This window comes from Petaurus breviceps, unplaced genomic scaffold, assembly GCF_028583685.1.
Source record: "Petaurus breviceps papuanus isolate PSGF00001 unplaced genomic scaffold, PetGlider_PUasm1.0 90792, whole genome shotgun sequence".
Lineage (NCBI taxonomy): Eukaryota > Metazoa > Chordata > Mammalia > Diprotodontia > Petauridae > Petaurus > Petaurus breviceps.
The window spans coordinates 8509548-8530081 of record NW_027187347.1 but is presented as its reverse complement, the minus strand read 5'-3'; the positions used below and the strand labels follow the sequence as shown (position 1 = coordinate 8530081).

Genomic DNA, 20534 nt, shown 5'->3' with positions numbered 1-20534 from the left:
TCATTGAACAGAAGATCAAAGGAGATAATTTCCTACACTAGAGATCTGAATTACACTTGAATCTATTAGAATGTGAGTGCCTTAAGGACAGGAATCATGTTTTTTCCTTCTCTCTAACCCAGGCTTAACAGTGCATATATTAAGCACTTAAATGCTTGTTGACTGACTGATGAAACATTTTTCACTTGATATATGCTGAAACATCTTAGTGAGTTTTAGGGTACCATTCTGTAGAATTTTTTAAGGGAAAAACTAAGAATTAAATTCTGTAAAAAAATTTAAGGGTAAATAGTACCTAGTCCTATTATTTTAATTTAATGAAGGAAGGTAGCCCATTTGAAAGCAATCCCAGAATGAAGGGGAAAAAAAGGTATATGGTTTATATTTTAAAATTTATCCAAAATGTAAATGGTTGCTTCTTGTTAACCTTTCCTTGACCATGAAAAGATAAAAGATTGTTTAAGTTAGAGACCCCCTAGCCCCTCCCACCCCAGTTCAGACACACTCTGTGACCCCCCTCCCCACCCTCAGTTGAGAGGCTCTCGGCCTCTGACCCTATTAACCCCTCTCATCCCAGATCAGATTTCCAAAAAAAGATGCTAAGAAAAAAATACTGGAAAAATGCAGGGGAATTTGAGTTACATTCCAGACTTAGAAATTTATTAGCTGTATGATCTTAAGCAAGTTATCTTATCTCTGTTTGCCTCTGTAAAGAGGAAAAGAATAGTGGTACCCACTTCTCAGAGTTGTTATGAAGATCAAATTGATATAATGATTGTGAAGTACTCAATATAGTGACTGGCATTTGGTAAGCACTATATAAATGTTGGCTATTGTTATTATTATTATTTCTTTAACCGAATATAGTTATTTCATGCTTGATAACTCTTAAGTGGGTTTTAGATGTGATTGTTACAAAATGCCGAGGGTATTGTTGACTGATTGATGAAAATTTATTTCTTTTAACATATGCTGAAGCATCTTAGTGAGTTTTGGGGGTACTACTCTGTAGAATTTTTTAAGGGAAAAAATAAGAATTAAATTCTGTAAAAATTTAAGATTAGGGAGTGGCCAGGTGGCTCAGCGAGTAAGAGCACCGGCTCCAGTGTCGGGATGACCTGGGGATCAAATCTGGGTTCAGATACTCAGCACCACACCCAGAAATAACTGGCTGTGTAACCTTGAGCAAGTTACTTGACCCTGATTGCTTTAAAAAAAAATTAAGATTAATGATTTTGTATGCGGGGTAATTTGGAAATGCATTTGACAGTTGATATCATCTAACTGGTCATAAGTTTTATTTCATGTTTTAAATGCATGATATTATGTATGTTATTATATTTCTAAGTTTTTCCTCATATTGTGAAATTTGGAAAACCATTGTATCAGAAATGCAGAAAAGCACATTTTTGAAAAATCTGAATGCTATTAGATTATGAATTGAGTTTAAAAAAAAATGTGGTGGGGGTGGCTAGATGGAACAGTGAATCAAGCACCGGCCCTGGATTCAGAAGGACCTGAATTCAAATATGGCCACAGACACTTAACACTTTCTAGCCATGTGACCTTGGGCAAGTCACTTAAACTCAATTGCCCTGCCTTCCTCCCTCCAAAAAAAAAAAGCAAAAACAAAAAAGTGACAAAATTAATAAATAAACATGATAAAATAAATATTTGAAAGCTGTTAAGTATAATGGGGTATGTTATTTTAAAATAGATAATAATTAATTTATAATAATAAATTTAATATAATAAAGAGTGAGCTTTCATTTAAAATTTTTTGGCTATCACTTATATGGTGAAAATGTATAGAGTAGTTTAAAGATATAACTTCAATACATTAATATGAATCAACTACCAGGTATTTGTTGTATATTTGAAACCCCAGAATAATTTAAAGTAAAGGAAACAACCCATATATCTTATCTGAAAACAGGCCCCCATACTGATCAGTCAGTTATTGTTTCCTTGTTCCTTAGACACTTGGGGAGAGTGGGACCCCTCCTTTTCTGATTCAGGGAATTGCACCTGTTTTCTCTTTCCCTCCAAACTTTGAAAATCCCTAATCTTTCATCCAATTAGAAATCAAACTACCTAATGTTGTCTTGTTTCTTTTCAATTAACTAGTTTTATTTTATTAATTGTTTTTAATGCATAAAAGGCTGTCTCCCCCTGTATTTAGGGTCCAGGCCTAAGCCAAGATGCTCTGGTCCTGGTTTGCTGGGCAATTGCTGTGCCTTGCTTAATAAACTGATATGCTCAGAAGATCAAACCCTTGTTTCCTCAATAGTTTCATTTTTTACCAGCCACACTGACTCAATCAAAGTCCTAACCATTTTCTTAGATGAAGACTTAATCAGTGGGGAAAAGGTTACACGATAATTTTATTATATATTTAAAAGGAATAGAAAGCAATACATAATAGATTTACAGTTTCATGTACAATCACCTCTTTTTTTTATTCTACTATGTTATGGAAATGCTTGCTTTATTTCATAAGTCAAGGATAAAATAAATAAAAATTTTAGAAAAGGAACAAAAAATCATGTACACAGATATATACATTCAAAACATATACAAATTTAAAAAGAAGTCATTTTAAGGGATAGGATTGCTAATAACTGGGGGCACTAGGAGATGACATCGGAGCTAAAATTTTAATGGAAATAGGGATTCTAAAAGGCAGAGGTGCATGGAAGAACATTCTAGGCCTGGAGAATTGCTCATAGAATGCCATTGAGGCAGGAGATGGAGTATCTGCAAAGAATAGCAAAGAGACAGTATGGTCAGAACATAGAGTGAATGATGAGGAGTAATGTAAAATGTCTAAATAGATGAGTTGAATCCAGATGATGAAGGGCTTTGAAAACAAACCATGGTTTGTATTTTACATGATAGGCAACAGGGTACCATTACAACTTCTTCAGATGTAGAGCGATATGGTCAGATCTAGGCATTAGATAACTTTAAGAATATCAATTTGGTAACTGTGTAGAAGGGCAATTAGGAGGCTATTGTAACTGTTTAGTTGACAGGCGATGAGGACCTGAACTATTTAGCTTAATTATCCACACAGGAAGAATGAAGTAAATGAAGAATGTCTAATGTCCTAAACATGATGTACAGTCTCATGGACAAATTACAAAGCTTGTCTATCACTTAGGCAGACATTGCAAATGGAAAATTAATTGGACTTATAGCTTAATAGGAGGAGGAGAGTGGACATGATTGGTTTTTGGAAGCTTCAACATTCTTTTAACAATCCCAAGATTCTTCCTAAAATAAAAGCCCATTTTTTGTTAAGCACCGATATGTTTCAAGTGATATATAGTTGTGAGCCATAGAAAACTACAGCTTTCAAAGAATTTAAGTTGAGAATCATCCAAATGGCATTTTAAAGATTATACAGGAGAAGCACAAAGAATGTAATAAAAGAAACACTTGACCATGAGCAAAGTTGACCCTATCATGTAGCAAGAGTTAAGGATAACTGATAGACATTTATGTGATCCATACATTGTCTACCATATGCTCATTGGAGAACATGAGGATAGTGCCTAATATGTTTAATAGATTCCAATTCTATGTGGTGAATTTATGGGGAGGCATGGATGAGTAGCAGAGGATGTGTAGGCATTACTATAACATAATCTGTGTTGTTGGTGGCAATGCCCATATGGATGAAATTAAAGATTCATTTGACTGCTCTTCTGAAGCATACATTGCTGTTTTATCATGGTATGGAAGCAATGTTATCATATCAACAGTATGACAGGGCAAGTCTGGCAGGTCCCATCAAGCTAGATATGGACCTAGCAGGGATGCATGGTGTGTCTGTTATCTGAGGATCAACTTAGTAGCTCATCACCAGAAGATATATAATGAGAGGGTGAATTATCTTTGTCTTATCTATTATTACAGTAACTCATGTAACTGTGGACTAAGGTATGGAAGAGTTGTGGTCTATATCAGTGGAAGGAATACTCACATTGATAAAATTAGGGTTTCTTTGACAATATCATTACATTCATTTCATGGAATAGTATGATTTAGAATTGGAAGGGACTTTAGAGAACATATAGTCCAATCCTTTCATTTTATAGATGAGGAAACCAAGACCCAGAGAGATAAAATTATTTGTCTATGATTATGTAGATGATTAGATATCAGAGCTTAGATTTAAACCTAGATACTCTGACTCTATATCTGGTGATTTTACAGGATGGGAGATCCAAATGATAGCAAAAATCAATGGATTTGATCTAGTGTTTTAAGCAAATCAGTCTCAGACTAGGCTAGACTCAGTCTGTCACTTGCTCCATTGGGTCATGGTGCCTGCCTGATACTATAATTAGTTGGTCATGAAGGCTTGTCCCTCAGACATTCTTCCTATGATATATAACTTCCTCAGTTATTCCTTTCTCTTTGGGTTGTGTGATTCAAGCTTTTCTTTTAAAAAAAAAATTGATTTATTTTTAGTTTTCAGCATTCATTTCCATAAGATTTTGAATTACAAATTTTATACTTGTCTCGCCCTTACTCCCCACCCCAACATGGCAAGCATACTGAATACCCCTTTCCCCAATCTGCTCTCTCTTATATCTCCCCATTCCCCCCTTACTTTCTTGTAGGGCAAGATGGATTTTTATACCCCGTTGCCTGTATATCTTATTTCCTGGTTGCATGTAAAAATAATTTTTAACATTTATTTATAAAACTTTGAGTTCTAAATTCTCTCCTTTCTTCCCTCCTCACCCACCCCCATTGGGAAGACAAGCAATTCAATACAGGTTATACATGTGTAGTTATGCAAAACATTTCCATAGCAGTCATGTTGTGAAAGACTAACTATATTTCCCTCCATCTTATCCTGCCCCCCATTGATTCTATTTTCTCTTTTGACCCTGTCCCTTTTCAATAGTGTTTACTTCTAACTACCCTCTTCCCAATCTGCCCTCCCTTTCATCATCCCCCCTCTTATCCCCTTCTCCCCTACTTTTCTGTAGGGTAAGATATGCGATTGAGTATGTATGTTATTCCCTCTTTAAGCCAAATCCAATGAGAGTAAGGTTGACTCATTCTCTTTCACCTTCCTGTTCTTCCCCTCCATTGTAATAGCTTTATCTTGCCTCTTTTATGTGAGATAATTTATCATATTTTATCTCTCCCTTTCTCTTTCTCCCAATATATTCCTCTCTTACCTCTTAATTTTATTTATTAGATATCATACCTCTATATTCAACTCATCCTGTGCCTTCTATTAATACATGTACACACATATATACATACATACACACCTATACATATATATTCCCTTCAACTATCCTCATACAGAGAGAAGTCTCATGAGTTACAAATAGCATCTTTCCATGTAGAAAGGAAAAAAAAGTAAAATGTAAATGTAAAAAAATATAAATAAATGTAAATTAAAAATGTAAATGTAGAAATGTAAAACTTTAATAAGTTTTATAACTCCTTATAATTTCTCTTTCCTATTTACCTTTTAATGCTTCTCTTGCTTCTTGTATTTTAAAGTCAAATTTTCTGTTCATCTCTGGTGCTTTCAACAGGAATGCTTGGAAGTCCTCTATTTCATTGAATATCCATATTTTCACCTGAAGTATTATATTCAGTTTTGCTGGGTAGGTGATTTTTGGTTTTAACCCTATATCCTTTGACTTCTAGAATATTCCAAGCCCTTTGGTTCCTTAATGTAGAAGCTGCTAGATCTTGTGTTATCCTGATTGTGTTTCCACAATACTCAAATTGTTTCTTCCTGACTGCTTGTAATATTTTCTCCTTCAACTGGGAATTCTGGAATTTGGCTTTAATATTACTAGGAGTTTTCTTTTTGGGATCTTTTTCAAGAGGGTATCGGTGAATTCTTTCAATTCCTATTTTTCCCTCTGGTTCTAGAATATCAGGGCAGTTTTCCTTGATAATTTCATGAAAGATGGTGTCTAGGCTCTCTTTTTTTATCATGGCTTTCAGGTAGTCTAATAATTTTTAAATTATCTTTCCTGCATCTATTTTCCAGGTCAGTGGTTTTTTCCAATGAGATATTTCACATTGCCTTTTATTTTTTCATTTGTTTGGATCTGTTTTATAGCATCTTGATTTCTCATAAAGTCATTAGCTTCCATTTGCTCCAATCTAATTTTGAAGGAATTATTTTCTTCAGTGAGTTTTTGAAATTCTTTTTCCATCTGGTCAATTTGACTTTTTAAGGCTTTATTCTCTTCATTGGCTTTTTGGGCCTCTTTTGCCATTTGAGTTAGTCTATTTTTTAATGTGTTATTTTCTTCAGTATTTTGGGGTTTCTCCTTTAGCAGACTGGTGACTCATTTTTCATGATTTTCTTGAATCATTCTCATTTCTCTTCCCAATTTTTCCTCTATTTCTCTTACTTGGTTTTCAAAATCCTTCTTGTGCTCCTCCATGACCTATCACCAATTCATATTTTTCTTGGAGGTTTTTAATGCAGAGTTTTGACTTTATTGTCTTCTTTTGTTTCTTTGTTTTAATTGTCTTTGTCACCGAAAAAGTGATTTTATAGTTTGGTTTCGCTTCCTCTGTTTGCTCATCTTGCCAGCCACTTACTTGACTTTTGAGATTTTACCATTGTAGAACTCTGCTTCCAGAGTGGAGAGTGCTGTGTCCCAAATTTCTGGGGTTTTGCACAGCTGTTGTAAGAGTTTATTCTGGGAACCTGCCTCAGAACTGTAAGGAGGACTCCCTCTCCATGGCCTCAACAAGCTCTGACATGCTAGCACTCCTTACCCCAGGACTGACACCCAAGGCTGAGAAACAGATCCAAGCAGGGCAAAGCAAGAGAATCCCTCCTCAGTGCCAGCAAAGAGATTCTTGCATTTTCCCTCTGGTCAGTCACTTGCTCGCCCTACAATCTGTAGGCCTAGAACTCAGGAGGCAGCCACTGCCACCTCTGCTGCCCTGAGGGTAGGAGCTGGACTGTGCTCTTCTCTCACATAGGATCAACAAAGTTCCCCACTGACCTTTACTTTCTCTTTGGTGTTTATGGGTTGAGAAGTCTGGAAACTGCCACAGCTGCCTGTGAATCAGTCCCCTGGTCAGTTTGTGTTGGTCTGGGCCAGCATGATGTACGTGGGACTGTGCTCCGCTCCCAGTCTGGTTCATTAGACCCTTCCTGTCAGCCTGCTAGTTGCCTTCAGTGGGTGATTTGTTTCTCTCTGTCACTTTGTGGATTCTATAGCTCTAAAATTTGTTTAGTCATTTTTTACACATATTGGAGGTGGTTGGAGCAGGAGTACAAGAAAGTTTCTGCTTTCACTCCACCATCTTATCTCTGTCCCAATTCAAGCTTTTCTTGCCAAGACATTTAGCAACTTTCTGAGAAAACTATGAACTCTATGCAAACATCTCCCTCATGACCTATTGCCTCCTGTGGAAGAGCAGTGTAAGCTTGCAGTGCTAAGTAAAGGAGAAAAAACTCCAGAAGTCAGTTCGGTCCTCTAACTTTTTCAAACTGCAACTCCCTGGAGGGTTTTCTCTAGCCTCTGGAATCATTCTTTCAAAAATAGCTTTAACAACAAAACTATAAATAAATGCTATAAAAAGTATTTCCTTGGAAATTCAATCAAGGTATAGATTTTTAAAAATTTTATTTTATACTCAAACACCAGACCACAATATGGAAAAGAAAAGAAACAAAAACATCATAAATTTAAATAATGGAAAACTGTTCCTGACAAAAGTAGATTTCCAGAACTAATACCCCCCTTCTTCCATCTAAATTCTCTGTATTGGTTCTTCCTCTTGCACCTCATTTGTATAAGATAACCACTCTTTTAGTTGTTTTTGAATGGTTTTGCTTTTTAAAGTCATATCATGCTCAGGTCTCCCCCAATCTTTCTTATAAGCTACCTAATTATTAGTAACAATCTTAGTCATAGGTTTTACATTTTCTATACATAAAAGGTAAGAATTATATCCTTATTTAGTCCTTTGTAATTGGTCATTGGTATATACCTTATATTTCTCTTGGCTCTTGTATGTCAAATCTTCAATTCAGTTCAGGCTTTGTTTGTTTTTTTTTTAAATTTTAACAGAGTCCTAAAAGTCTGGCAGTTGACTGAATATCCATTTTTTTTCCTATTCAAAATTAGGTTTAGTTTTGCTGGGTGTGATATTTTCTACTGGAGGCCCAATTTTTTTACTCTTTGATATATAATGTTCCAAGATCTATGAACTTTTAGTGACGCCAATGTTAGGTCTTGTGTGATTCTAATTGTGGTATCATCATATGTAAATTGTTTTTTTTTCTTATTGCTTATAATATTCTGTCCATGATCTGGGGGTTTTGGAATTTAACTTTAATAATCCTGTGAGTTTCCCTTGTAGAATCTCTTTCAGGTAGTGATCAGTGAATTTTTTCTATTTTTTTTTCCTCTTGTTCCAATGCTTCAGGACAATTTTCTTTAATTATTTCTTGTATTATTTTATCAAGTTTCTTTTTTTGATCAGAACTTTCAGGTAATCCAATTATTCTTATGCTTTCTCTTCTTGATCTATTCTCTAGATCCATTGTTTTTCTTATGAGATGTTTCACATTTTCTTCTATTTTTTTCATTCTTTATATATTTTTTAAAATTTCTTTATCTCTTATAACTTTGCCGGCTTCCCCTGGTCCAATTCTGATTTTCAAGGAGGCATTTTCTTCCTTAAGATTTTGGATCTCCTTTTCTAACTGGTTGACTTTCTTGTCAATATCTTCTTGTTTTTCTTGTATTATTCTTATTTTTCATTTTTTCCTCAATCTTCCTCATTTGATTTTTAAAGTATTTTTAAAGTTCTTCAATGAATTATTTTTGGGCAGGCGACCATTTGGCATTACTCTTTGGGGTAGTTGGGATAGAAGAGGGTTTCTTTGCTTCATTATCCTCCTCTGAAAATGAATCTTGTTCTTCTCTATTCTCATAGTAGCTCTCTATGGTTGGATTCTTTCTCCTTTGCCTGTGCATTTTCTTTTTGTTAATTTAATTGTGATAATTTAGTTTTTATAATTGCCTCTAGTCCTGGCATATGGGGATGGTGCCTCTGGTTCCTTTCAATTCTTCCCTCTGAACTGCTCTCTGCAGCACAGCTGGGTCTGGTGTTTCTTGTCAGCAAAGGTTCCCTACATCTTCCCCAGGTCAGATTCCCATCTTTCCTCACTGTCCTTGTGAAGTGGCAGAGACAGCTTCCCAACCCAGCTACCCCCCAGGGCTTTCTGCTACTTATTACAGTGGACCCTAGCTTGGAGGTGTTTACTCTACACGGGGAGGAAATCAACTACTGGGATTTTCTTTGGATCTCTGATTGTCCCAAGAGGACCCCTGTTCTGCCCCTGCTCTCATTTGTTTTCAGGGCTCTATGTTCTCCCAGAGGCCCTATTTTATCTCTTTTGTGGAAGAAAACCTTGAGATTTTCTGCAGATTTGTTTTCAATCATTTCTTAATTTTTGCTCCTTGTTGAGGAAAGACCTGAATTCTCCCATAGCCTGGTGCTTCTCACCTCATCACTTGCGCCTGTGCTAAGGTGCTTTTACTGAAGAAGAAACTCAGTTTCAGTGTCTTTTCTCTGTAACGCTGCTAGAATTCTCACATCACATTCTGAAAATCCCTAAATTGGTCTATGGAATATCGTGTGGTCCAGTTGGCTATCTTGACCACTAGGAAAAAAAATACTATCTTAGCACTGGCATGTCCCTACATATAAGGTACAGCAGGTATGTGGGAAGAGGGGAAAAGGAAATGGAAGGGAATAAGCATTAATATGGTACCTACTATGTGTCAAGCACTTTGCTAGGAGCTTTTACAATTAACTTATTTGATCTTCACAAAAAACTTGCAAGGTAGATTCTGTCATTATTCCTTTTTTTACAGTTGAGGAAACTGAGGCAAATAGAGATTAAGTGACTTGCCCAGTGTCTGAGGCTAGACATGGCTCCAGTATTCCTGACTCCAGGCCCAACAATCTAACCATGGAGCCCTGCCTAGCTGCTTCTACAAAGAACACTGGACTTGTGCTCAAGAGAACTTCTAACTGGTTCTACCACACACTAGCTTTGGACCCTGAGTAAGTCACCTCTGTGGACTTCAGTTTCCTCATCTGTAAAATGAGACGATTTAGAATAGGTGATCTCCAAGATTCCTCCGCACTCTGAGATACAGTGACTTAACAAGGAGACATCTGCAGAGCAACATAAAAGCACCCATGTAAAGAAATAAACTTAGAGATTCACAAAGATATGGCTGGAGCAACCCGTGAAGACTGTCTACTATAGTTAAAAGGAGCTGAAATCTGCCCTGGTGGAGAGAATATTCACAGAGAAAAAAATCACTGATTATTACTTCTTATTCACAAAGGAAATAGATCATTGAATTACTGCTGTGATATCCCTCATACAAATCCAAAACTTGGTCATCTGTACACCAGTTGGAGGCCCCAGGAAGAGTGGTGTTGCTGTTGATAATGATCCTTTGTTTTCAAAGAGAACCAATGATGTCATGTGGTGATGTCTTGACTTGTGAGTGAATTGGATTTAAATGAGGCTTAAGGTACTTGCTTGAGAACTGGATTTAAGTGAGGCTTGAGGTAATGTCTTGACTTGTTCATGAACTGGATTTAAGAGAGGCAGTCACTCATTCTCTCTTCCAGAGTCATCAAAGTCCAATGGCAAGATAAAAATCAAGCTGACTGGTGCTTTCGGCTGAAAAGGTGCTTTTCACCTTCATGGCCATTGGAATAAACTGTTCTCATCTGCCTACTCTGTTAGGGGCAGACTTCATGTGCTCAGAGTAGACTCACTTACTCTAACTCACTATAGGTTTGAGACCTGCTGGTTTATCCAGTTTGCCAAGATGGTTTTGCTAGAGTATGGCTGCTGCATATGCTGTACCTTGTTGGAGCCACAGGTGAGAGCTGGGTGACAGGTGGACACCAAAGGTAGATAAGTAGCCCTGCCACCAGAGGTGCTGGTCCTCCTGATACCTATGCACCCCATCATGCATGCTGTCTTCAGATATTTTATCCTACAAAAGAAATATTCGATTTAATCTAATTGTCTGGTGCAGGGAGCCAAAGTCAGAAGTTGTAGGACTGCATATTTCAGCTCAAGCATAAAACAACTTTACAACACTTGGATGTAATCAGATGACTTGGGAGAGTGGAATGTCTCAATAATGGGATTGCTCAGTCTGATGCTGGATAACCACTTGTGAGGTATATTGTAAAAGCAATTTATGCTTCAGACAGATTTCTTCTTCAGGGGTGGACTAAATAGCTCCCTTTCAACTAGAGGAGTTTATGTATGTATGATTCTAGGAGTGCATACTGTGTGGAAGAAATAAGGACACTCAAAGTTGCCTGGTAATCTTGAGTTGAAAGTAAAGGATTACTTCTCTAAAAGACAACCTGTAGCCATCCCTCACTTAACACTAAACAAATACCAAAGGAGAAGCTGTGTGATGGGAAGGAAGGGGACAGGGTTAGGAAGGATAGGAGAGCCCACGGCCTACCAAAGAACAGATTGACAGTGATTCTGGGATTCTATAAGCTATGTCAGCATCCCAGAAGAATGTGGAAAGTGAGAGAGAGAGAGAGAGAAACTGAAGGAGGCAGACAGACAAAGACAGAAAGAGAAAGAGAAAACAGAAAGAAGGCAAGAGGGAGAAAATGAATGCAAGTGTGGTGTGTGTGTGTGTGTGTGTGTGTGTGTGTGTGTGTGTGAGTTGGAGAAAGACAGAGACAGAGAGACAGTGACAGAGAGGAGAGACAAAGATAGAGAGAGGAACAGAGACAAAGAAAGGGACAGAGACAGAAACAGAAAAATGGAGAGAGGAAGAGAGAGAGCAAGAGGGAGAAAATGAATGAGAGTGTGTGAGTGAGAGCAAGAGAAAGAGAGAGATAGAGAGGAGAGAGAGAAACAGAGATATAGAGAAAGAAACAGAGAGATACACAGAAGAGACAGAGAGACACAGAGAGGAGAGAGATACAGAGACAGAGATAGAGAAACATAGAAAGAGATAGAGTTAGACAGAGAATGTATACTTGTATTAGTATTTGTGGGTGCCCTGTTTGATATGAGTGCTGACTGAGTAATAAGTATGAATACATTCCTTCTCTTGGGATCTCCAGGCTCTGGGAGGAGGAGTAATCTTTGTAAAGTACTTTCAGCTGAAGATGACTATTTCCTTTTATTCCACTGCAGCATTCATAATTGTGGCAGGGTACATGAACACAAATTGTTTCTGCATACAATTGAGGCTCTGTGTGTTTGGGGTAACAAAGCTGCTGTGTATGAAGGCCTGGTTGTACACCCCCAGCATCCTCAATGAATCAAATGGTCCCAGAGATCCTGTCTAGCTCTAGAATTCTATCTATGAGGCTATGCTTTACAGATCAGGAAATGGGCCCCAAACGGAAATGGCTTCAAAAGCTCAAGATCAAGCAGAGAAAGGATTCAAACCCCAGGCAGCTGACTTTCAAGTCATTCCTCTATCCATTATACTATTAATTTATACTACTTTTCTCTTCTGAAACAGAACAGCAGAAAGATGTACCAGATGTGCACATGTACAGATTTAGTGGGAACAGCAACAGACTCAGTCAAGAGAACTAATTTCTTGTTCTGGCTCCACCACTAACTTATTATAGGACTTTGGACATGCCATTTAACTTGTCTTTGCCTTAATTTGTTCATCTGTAAAATGGGAATAGAAACCACTTTATGTGTCTCATAGGGCTGCTGTAAGAATTAAATGAAGTAATGCTGGTACAAATATTTGGAAGATATAATATGACCAAAATAATCATTTGTGTTGAATGATAGGGGACAGCTAGGTGGTGTAGTGAATAGAGTGCCTAGATTAGAGTCAGGAAGATCTGAGTTCCAATATGGACCTCAGACACTTACTAGCTGTGTGACCCTGGGCAAGTCAATCCTGTTTGCCTCAGTTTCTCCATCTATAAAATGAATTGGAGAAGGACATGGCAAACCACTCCAGCATCTCTGCCAAGAAAACTCCAAATGGGTTCACAAAGTCAGAAATGAATGAAACTAGTGAACAACAACCCTGGATCATAGAGCCAAATATGAAGTTTCAAAAGAAATTATGGATGGGAGTTCCAGAGAATGCTGGATCAACATTTTAATTAGTCTAGCGACAGATCAACAAATTGGGACAAACCACTACCGTGAAATGAAGACACCTGGAATAGATGGTTTCCATATTTTTTATCTTACTCCAACAATCTATGATTCTTGTCCTCATGTGAGCATCTGTATTTGAATAAGGAACACATTTTGACTTACAGAAATGGGCTTAAAGATGGAGATCTGGGACTCTGTGACAGACCTGTGGAGAGTAAAGTATCCTTCTAATTAAAACAAGAAGCCACAGGCTTTTTTCAGAATTGTCCATGATGTAGCAGAGAATAAAACCCAGAACTGAAATAATTTAGGAAGAAGTTTATTTTGTCATTTGGCAGAGGGGTGGAGCTGACAAAGGGTGGCCTAGTCTCTACCTCACCCCCCAGTGTGTCCTTAAGTTGCATATTACACAATAAGATTCAAAAAAATGAACAAATAAACAGTTAATTAGCCACCACAGAGGCAGTTTCCAGATGAGACACATGTATGAGTGGCTTAAGGTTTATAAAGGGAAGACACTTCTCATGTTTCTTACGTCAGTCTTTGCATCTAATGGGTTTCTGGTCATCATAACCTAGGACCTGAGTCAAATATTAAAGAAATCTGGTCTGTAAACAAAAGGCCTGGTTTCTCAACCACACAGAGTCAGATTAAACAGTACAATAAAGTCTTTCCACACCTGCCAAAACCAGCTGGCTGCCTATTCTGCCTGTATCAGATCCATCTTCTCCTTTACATTTGGTTCCAAGTTCTGAGGGAATGTCTAGCTGGAAAAGGGTTAGAGCAGCAATGTTATGTCTATTCACTTTATTTTCTTCCCTACCCTCACCCTCCCACAATATCAACTAGCACTGGGCTAACAAGAAATACGACTTGCCAGAGAACAAACATTTGGCGCCAACCATGCTATTGAACTGGCTATTTGGCTAAAAAATCTACACATTTCAAGAAGCAACATAATTTTGTTTTAGATGGCATATGGCATTATTATGATAAGTAATAGGTCACAGATCTAGGATTTCATTGACACAGATCACAGCCCATATATGACTCTTAGCCTTAGAGAATTACTTGAGGCTTAAGAGTGAGGAAAATTAATTTTAGTAACTATCATTTTATTATTAACATTAAAATATCATATTCCTGGGGCAGCCAGGTAGCACAGTGAATAAGAGCACCGGCTCCAGTGTCAGGATGACCTGGGGATCAAATCCAGGCTCAGACACTTAGCACCCACCCAGAAACACCTGGCTGTGTAACCTTGAGCAAGTTACTTAACCCCAATTGCTTTAAAAAAAATATCATATTCCTTTCTCTCCCCTCTGCCCACCACATCCACCCACCCATACAAAAGAGCTCTCTTTCTAGAAAAGGAATACAATTACATTCTTGTCTTTCTAAGGCCTGGGCTGGTCCTTTCTGTTTACTCTGTAAAAAAAAAATTTACTCTGTAAACAGAAACCAACCTTAGATAGTCTAACTGACCAAAGAATAAACTTAACTAGGAAGATTCTGATCCCAATGGATGTCTCCCTGCTCAGACTGCTAGAGGATGGCAAATCCCATGACAAATTCACATTTTCAGCCTTCAATCCTCCCCCAAAAGAGGAGCTGAGAACTCTTAGCTGACCTCCTCATTAAATGTTCACCAATCAGAGTGGCAGCTAGGTGGTGCAATGAATAGAGTTGGGACTGGAGTCAGGAAGACCTCAATTCAAATCCAGCCTCAGACACTTACTTAGTTACATGACCCTGAATAAGTTACTTAACCCCATTTGCCTCAGTTTCCTCATCTATAAAATGATTGGAGAAGTAAATGGCAAACCACTCCAGTATCTTTGCCAAGAAAACCCCAAATGGGGTCACAAAGAGTAGGAAATGACTGAACCACAATCAGGGTTCTCTTTTGCTTGTTAGGGAAGGTCTCTGTCAGAAGGAAGACATTGGATTTAAGGTGGCCTGGAGACTCCCTTTTCATCTTTGACTACCAAGACAGACCAGTGATCTCAATTTATTGACATTTTGCTGGCCTAATTAAAAATATATATTTTTTCATACACAGAACTCTCTCTCTTGTAATTTCATACACTACAAGAGACTAGTTGTCTAAGGTCATACAGTTAGTAAGGATAAAAGGTCCACTTGAATCCAAGTCTAGCACTTTCCCCCTGGCCCCATACCTTTCCGTAGTGCCAATATAATATTTATAGTACCCATGATCACAATAAATATACCAACTGTAAATATAAACATTCGTGCATGGTGCTTGATCACAAAATATAACAAACTCTCCATATAGAAGACAGAAACAAAACATTTATTCAGACACCAGAAAACCAAATTCCAACACCAGGAAACTGAAACCATCATAGCAATATAGAAGTTAATGCACCACAATGTAGCAGAGAGCCATGTCATCCTTTAACCTTCCCACAAACCAAAACAAGATCAATATTTATTCACAAATCTATCTGACTCCTTGCCTGAGCTCCTCTCTCTCTCTCAGCATCTCTCTAGCTCTGACTCCCAGCTTCCTGTGTCTCTGCTCTACCCTTCAGCAAACTCCTCCCACCACAGGCTCCATGTGACTACATTCTACATGCCTATTAGGGGGCAGAGTTTATTTTCAAAGCAAGGAAGGTCTTCAAATTCCCCTAGGCTTAGTAAGGGACAGGAAAGATCTTCAAATTACCATTACCATTACATTTGGCCCTAAGATCTTTCATGTCCCCTACCTAGCAAAAATATATTAACAATACATTTCATTCCATAGATTAATGAAAATTTAGGGATAACTGGTAGAGTAAGTGGCATCAATAGAACTTTGCAACAATATAAATAGGATAATAGAAAATAAACACATAAAATAATATCTTAGGGTGGGGGCTTGGACACAAGCACCCCATCCTTCCCCCCTTGAACAAATGGGGCTCAAAATCTTGGGGTGAGGGGTGAAGGTCTCTTCTCCATAGCTACTTCCAGCTGAAATTGGACGTGGGGCTGTCCCTGCCCTAAGAGGTCCCATTCGAGAGGTCAGTTCTTTAGCTGGCATCTGGAACTCAGTCAATGCCAGGTCCAGGGTTGGCACACCACAGTCATGGACAGGGCGTGGCATCCAGCTTAAGCGATCAAACATCTGCAGGTTGAGTGTACTTAGCCTGCAGGAAACAAATCTCACAAACAAGTTTAACAGACAAAAAGCAAAAAGGAGACAAATACAGGGTCAGCTGTGCTTCTGGAATCCATATCATATCTGGAGGCTATCATAGCCTCATTCACAGTAGAATATATAACACTGTCCTGCTCTATTCCAATGACTTGATACACTGTCACAAGTTCAGCACATGGACCACTTCCATCTGTTCCAGCACTTTCTCTAATCTGAGTCTCCCTCAAGGTGACAAAATTGTATACAATGGTTCAGAAAGATCTGTTGGGGCAGTCCCTCCTTCTCTATTCCATCTAATATCAAACCCATTTTGGGGACACATTTTATATAGGTCATTAGTTGGAATACCATAAATTTTTTCAGAATCAACACCTGCTGTCAATAGAGCAATCAATAGTTCTCTTCTTGTCAATCTATTCTGAATTTGAATCTGCTGGCTATTTTCTCTTTGGAGGAAATTTATCTTTATCTATTCTCTCAAGTCATTTAGCTGTGAAAACTTATCCAGGACCTCTGAAAGAGGGCTCCCTATTTCACCAATTAGTAGAGTCAGAAGTCGGTGCTTATAAGTAGGAGGAGCTGTCTTCACTATGATATTTCTATGAGAAACTGCTAAAGGGATATCATGATACATACCTGCATCTCCAACCATGATAGCAGTGTTCATTACTTCTTTCAACTTTCTTATGCAGTCTCTAATCAAGTACCAGGGTCTTTCTCCACTAGACCACACAGAATCATTGAGATACATTCTATTGCATCCAGTGGCAGTTAAAGCTAACAGATTGGTTGTATTGTTACCTCTTGCCATATGAAAATCTCTAAAAGTTTGATGGACTAAAGGATTCTGATAAACACCTGTGAATTTCAAGCAGTCCACCCTATCTATCAATACTCCTCCAGCTCCTTTGTCAAGATTTTCACCATCCAAGACACTAAAGATTCTCCCATCCTTTGAGTGAATCTGCTTAATATATTAGTAATCCCCTGCTGAGTCAAACTTTCAATTATCTCCATGAACACTGTTTGGCCTCCCTGATTCTCCTGCTTTCTTCTCAGTATGGGCTGAGCTTCTGCCCTTGTAAAAGCTTCATCATGAAACAATATGTATCACTCCCTACAGATACACTCTCTTGACAGTCGTTGTCATAATAAATAGGCTCAGACCCTACCAAAACTGTCTGAACTTTCCTCCTGTTACTTTCTGCTTCTTTTTCTGAGTCAAATTCACAATTGCTCTCTCTTCTGCCACCTGAGACTCTCCAGCTCTCTTTTACCATGTGAGATCTTCCAGGTTGTTCTTCTAAAGGAGTGCTCAAATGCTGGCACATAACCAACTCTCGTAACAGCTTTTCTCTGCTTTTACACGTGATATAGTAACTTGTTAGTAAAACCCAGCCCCTTCTACACAATGCCTCCAGCTTTTTCCCAGGTTTTATTGGTATTCTTTACAAACATGATTTTTTAAATCTCTAGGTTCTCTCTGCTGTAACCTCTGTTCCCAATTTTCACAGAGCCCTGTACTTTTAGACCACTCCCTTGCTCAGGAGGCATAAGGCAAATCCTCCCATCCTGGGATAGTAATTTCTTCTTCTAAATCCCTTCTGCCTCCAAATAGAGGTCTGATACTTTGCGATCCTGTTCGTGATGCCAAATGTAGTGCCAATGCAATATTTATAGCACCCACAATCATGATAAATATAAAGACCATGACCATAACTATTCGGTGCTAGATCACAAAATATAACAAACTCTCCATATAGAGGACAGAAGCAAAACATTTATTCAGACACCAGAAAACCAAATCCCGATACCAGGACACTGAATCCATCACAGCAACATAGAAGTTAATGCACCACAATGTAGCAGAAAGCCACAGCATCCTTTAGCCTTCCCACAAACCAATACAAGATCAATATTTATTCACAAACCTATTTGACTCCTTGCCTGAGCATCCTCTCTCCCACCATCTCTCTGTCTCTGGGCTACCAGCTTCCTGTGGGCTCTGCTTCCCTTTTGCAAACTCCTCCCACCACAGGCTCTATGTGATTACATTCAGCCTATTAGGGGGCAGAGTTTATTTTCAAAGCAGGGAAGGTCTTCAAATTCTTCTAGGCTTATTAAGGGTCAGGGAAGATCTTCAAATTACCATTCCCATTACAAAATAAACAAAATGCACAAATGTAAATATTTGAGTCAGTCATAAATTAAGCAAAAGTCACCAACTGACAGGTTAAACACAGTTATAAATCATAAGACATTAAAGAAACCATTCATTTGTTAAAGAATTCATATTTTGCCACTCATAGCAAAGTATCTGTAGTATTAGTAATCTAGTGTAGTAGAAAATAATATTTAAAGTATTCCAAAGATCTTACTAAACCTTTTTTCCTGCCCACCCCTCTGCTGTGGTAGTTTGACTACATGGAGACAAAAATATGGTTATATGAAGAAGACATATTTGCAACCATAAAATAATCTAAATTGAATGTGAAATTATAATGACTAAGCATGGCCCCAAATAATTATTCAATATTATTTTAGACAATTAAATCCCAATTGCCCTGCCTTCCACCCTCAAAAAAAAGCAAAGTAAAAAAAATCTTGCTGAGTTGAAAAAAATAATAAAAAGTTTATTTGTAGGAATAAAAGGAGAGAAATTTCAAAGAAACCTGGAAAAAAAAGATGCAAAGAAAGCAGATTCAGTAGCATCAGAACAACTAGGAGAGAGTAATGTGAGAGCACTGTTGAAGTATAAAATGGATAATTTTGATTACATTAAATTAAGATTTTTTCATATAAATAAAAGCTAGGCAGCCAAGAATAGAAGTAATGCAGAAAATTGGGAAAACACTTTCACAGACCACCTCTCAGATAGGATGTGATTGGTTCGGAATATTACTGTGGTATAGGAATTATGAGCTGGTTGATTTAGAAAAACATGGAAAAACTTGGACTTATGGAGGAATATGCTATCCAACTTCAGCAAAACAGATGACAAGTGGAAATAAGCATAGTACAGTCTTACATATATATGTGTATGAGTATATATATATATGTATGTATATGTATATTTAAAGATATCTGTGATTATATGTGTGTAATATGTATATGTGTATAAGTATATCCACACTTAATTGTAGCCTTCTTTAGGATGGAGTGGGGGAAGGGAAGGGAAAAAAATAAAGTAAAAAATGCACAGCAGAGAACAAAGAAAAATAAAGTAAAACAGAGAACAAAAGAAAACCTACAAAGAAACAAAGAAAAGTTGGGCAGCTTTGAAAACTAGGTATAGTATTTACTATATAAGCTTTCTTGGAATGAAAATTTATTGTTTTATATTAAATCCTTTCATGTTCTGTTGTGTATGTGGCAATGTTTTTTTTCTCTTTTCTCACTTTCTATTTAAGCTGATAATAAATAAAAAATGGAAAGATTAAAAAATTGATAACAGGAATTCCTGGGGTTCTCCAGATTGCTGACCCATTTCTTTTCTCCTTTTAAGTTCTCTGTGATCCCAGACTCTCCTTTTGCTTCTAAATCACATAGGCCAGAGAATGTCTTTGGAGGTCCATTATGATGTTTTATGCTGCTGTAACAAAGGACAGAATTGATAAATGGTCAAAGGACATGAACAGGCAGTTTTTCAAGGAAGAAATCAAAACCATTTATAGTCATATAAAAATGCTCCAAATAATTTTTTATTAGAGAAATGCAAATTAAAACAACCTTGAGATAAAATTTTATGCATACCAGATTGGTGAAAATGATTGAAGGGTAAGTGACAAATTTTGGAGAGAATGTGGAAAAATTGGGAAACTAATTTATTGTTGGTAGAATTGTGAACTGATCCAACCTTTTTGGAGAGCAATCTGGAATTATGCCCAAAGAGTTATTAAACTACCTATACCCTTTGAACTAGCAATACCACTACTAGGTATATTTCCAAACATGATTAGTGAAAAAGGAAAGGAACCTATATCTTCTAAAATGTTTATAGCAGCTCTCTTTGTGCTGGCAAAGAACTGGAAAGTGTAGGGATACCCATCAATTGAGGAAAGGCTGAACAAGTCATGGTATGTGATTGTGATGATACAGCACTACAGTGCTATAAGAAATGATGATTTCGCTGATCTTAGAGAAAAACTGGAAAGACTTGCACAAAATAATGAAGAGTGAAATGAGCAGGACCCA

The 20534-nt window shown here is 37.5% G+C and overlaps 1 protein-coding gene across 14 annotated transcripts in view; it reads right to left on the bottom strand.

Moving 5' to 3' along the window:
- LOC138147392 (OX-2 membrane glycoprotein-like) overlaps positions 1-20534 on the bottom strand; it is a 175999-nt gene that overhangs the window by 103670 nt on the left and 51795 nt on the right. For 3 of the 14 annotated variants that reach the window (XM_069069841.1, XM_069069840.1, XM_069069851.1), the window contains one exon: positions 2383-2757. The exons of 2 other annotated variants lie outside the window; for them this stretch is intronic. In XM_069069841.1, the coding sequence (XP_068925942.1) occupies positions 2615-2757 (143 nt within the window). In that variant the 3' untranslated portion in view covers positions 2383-2614. Of the gene's footprint in view, positions 1-2380; positions 2758-5500; positions 11052-18100; positions 19933-20534 lie in introns of those variants that run through there. 9 more of the 14 variants (XM_069069846.1, XM_069069845.1, XM_069069847.1 and 6 more) reach the window with 7 other exon arrangements.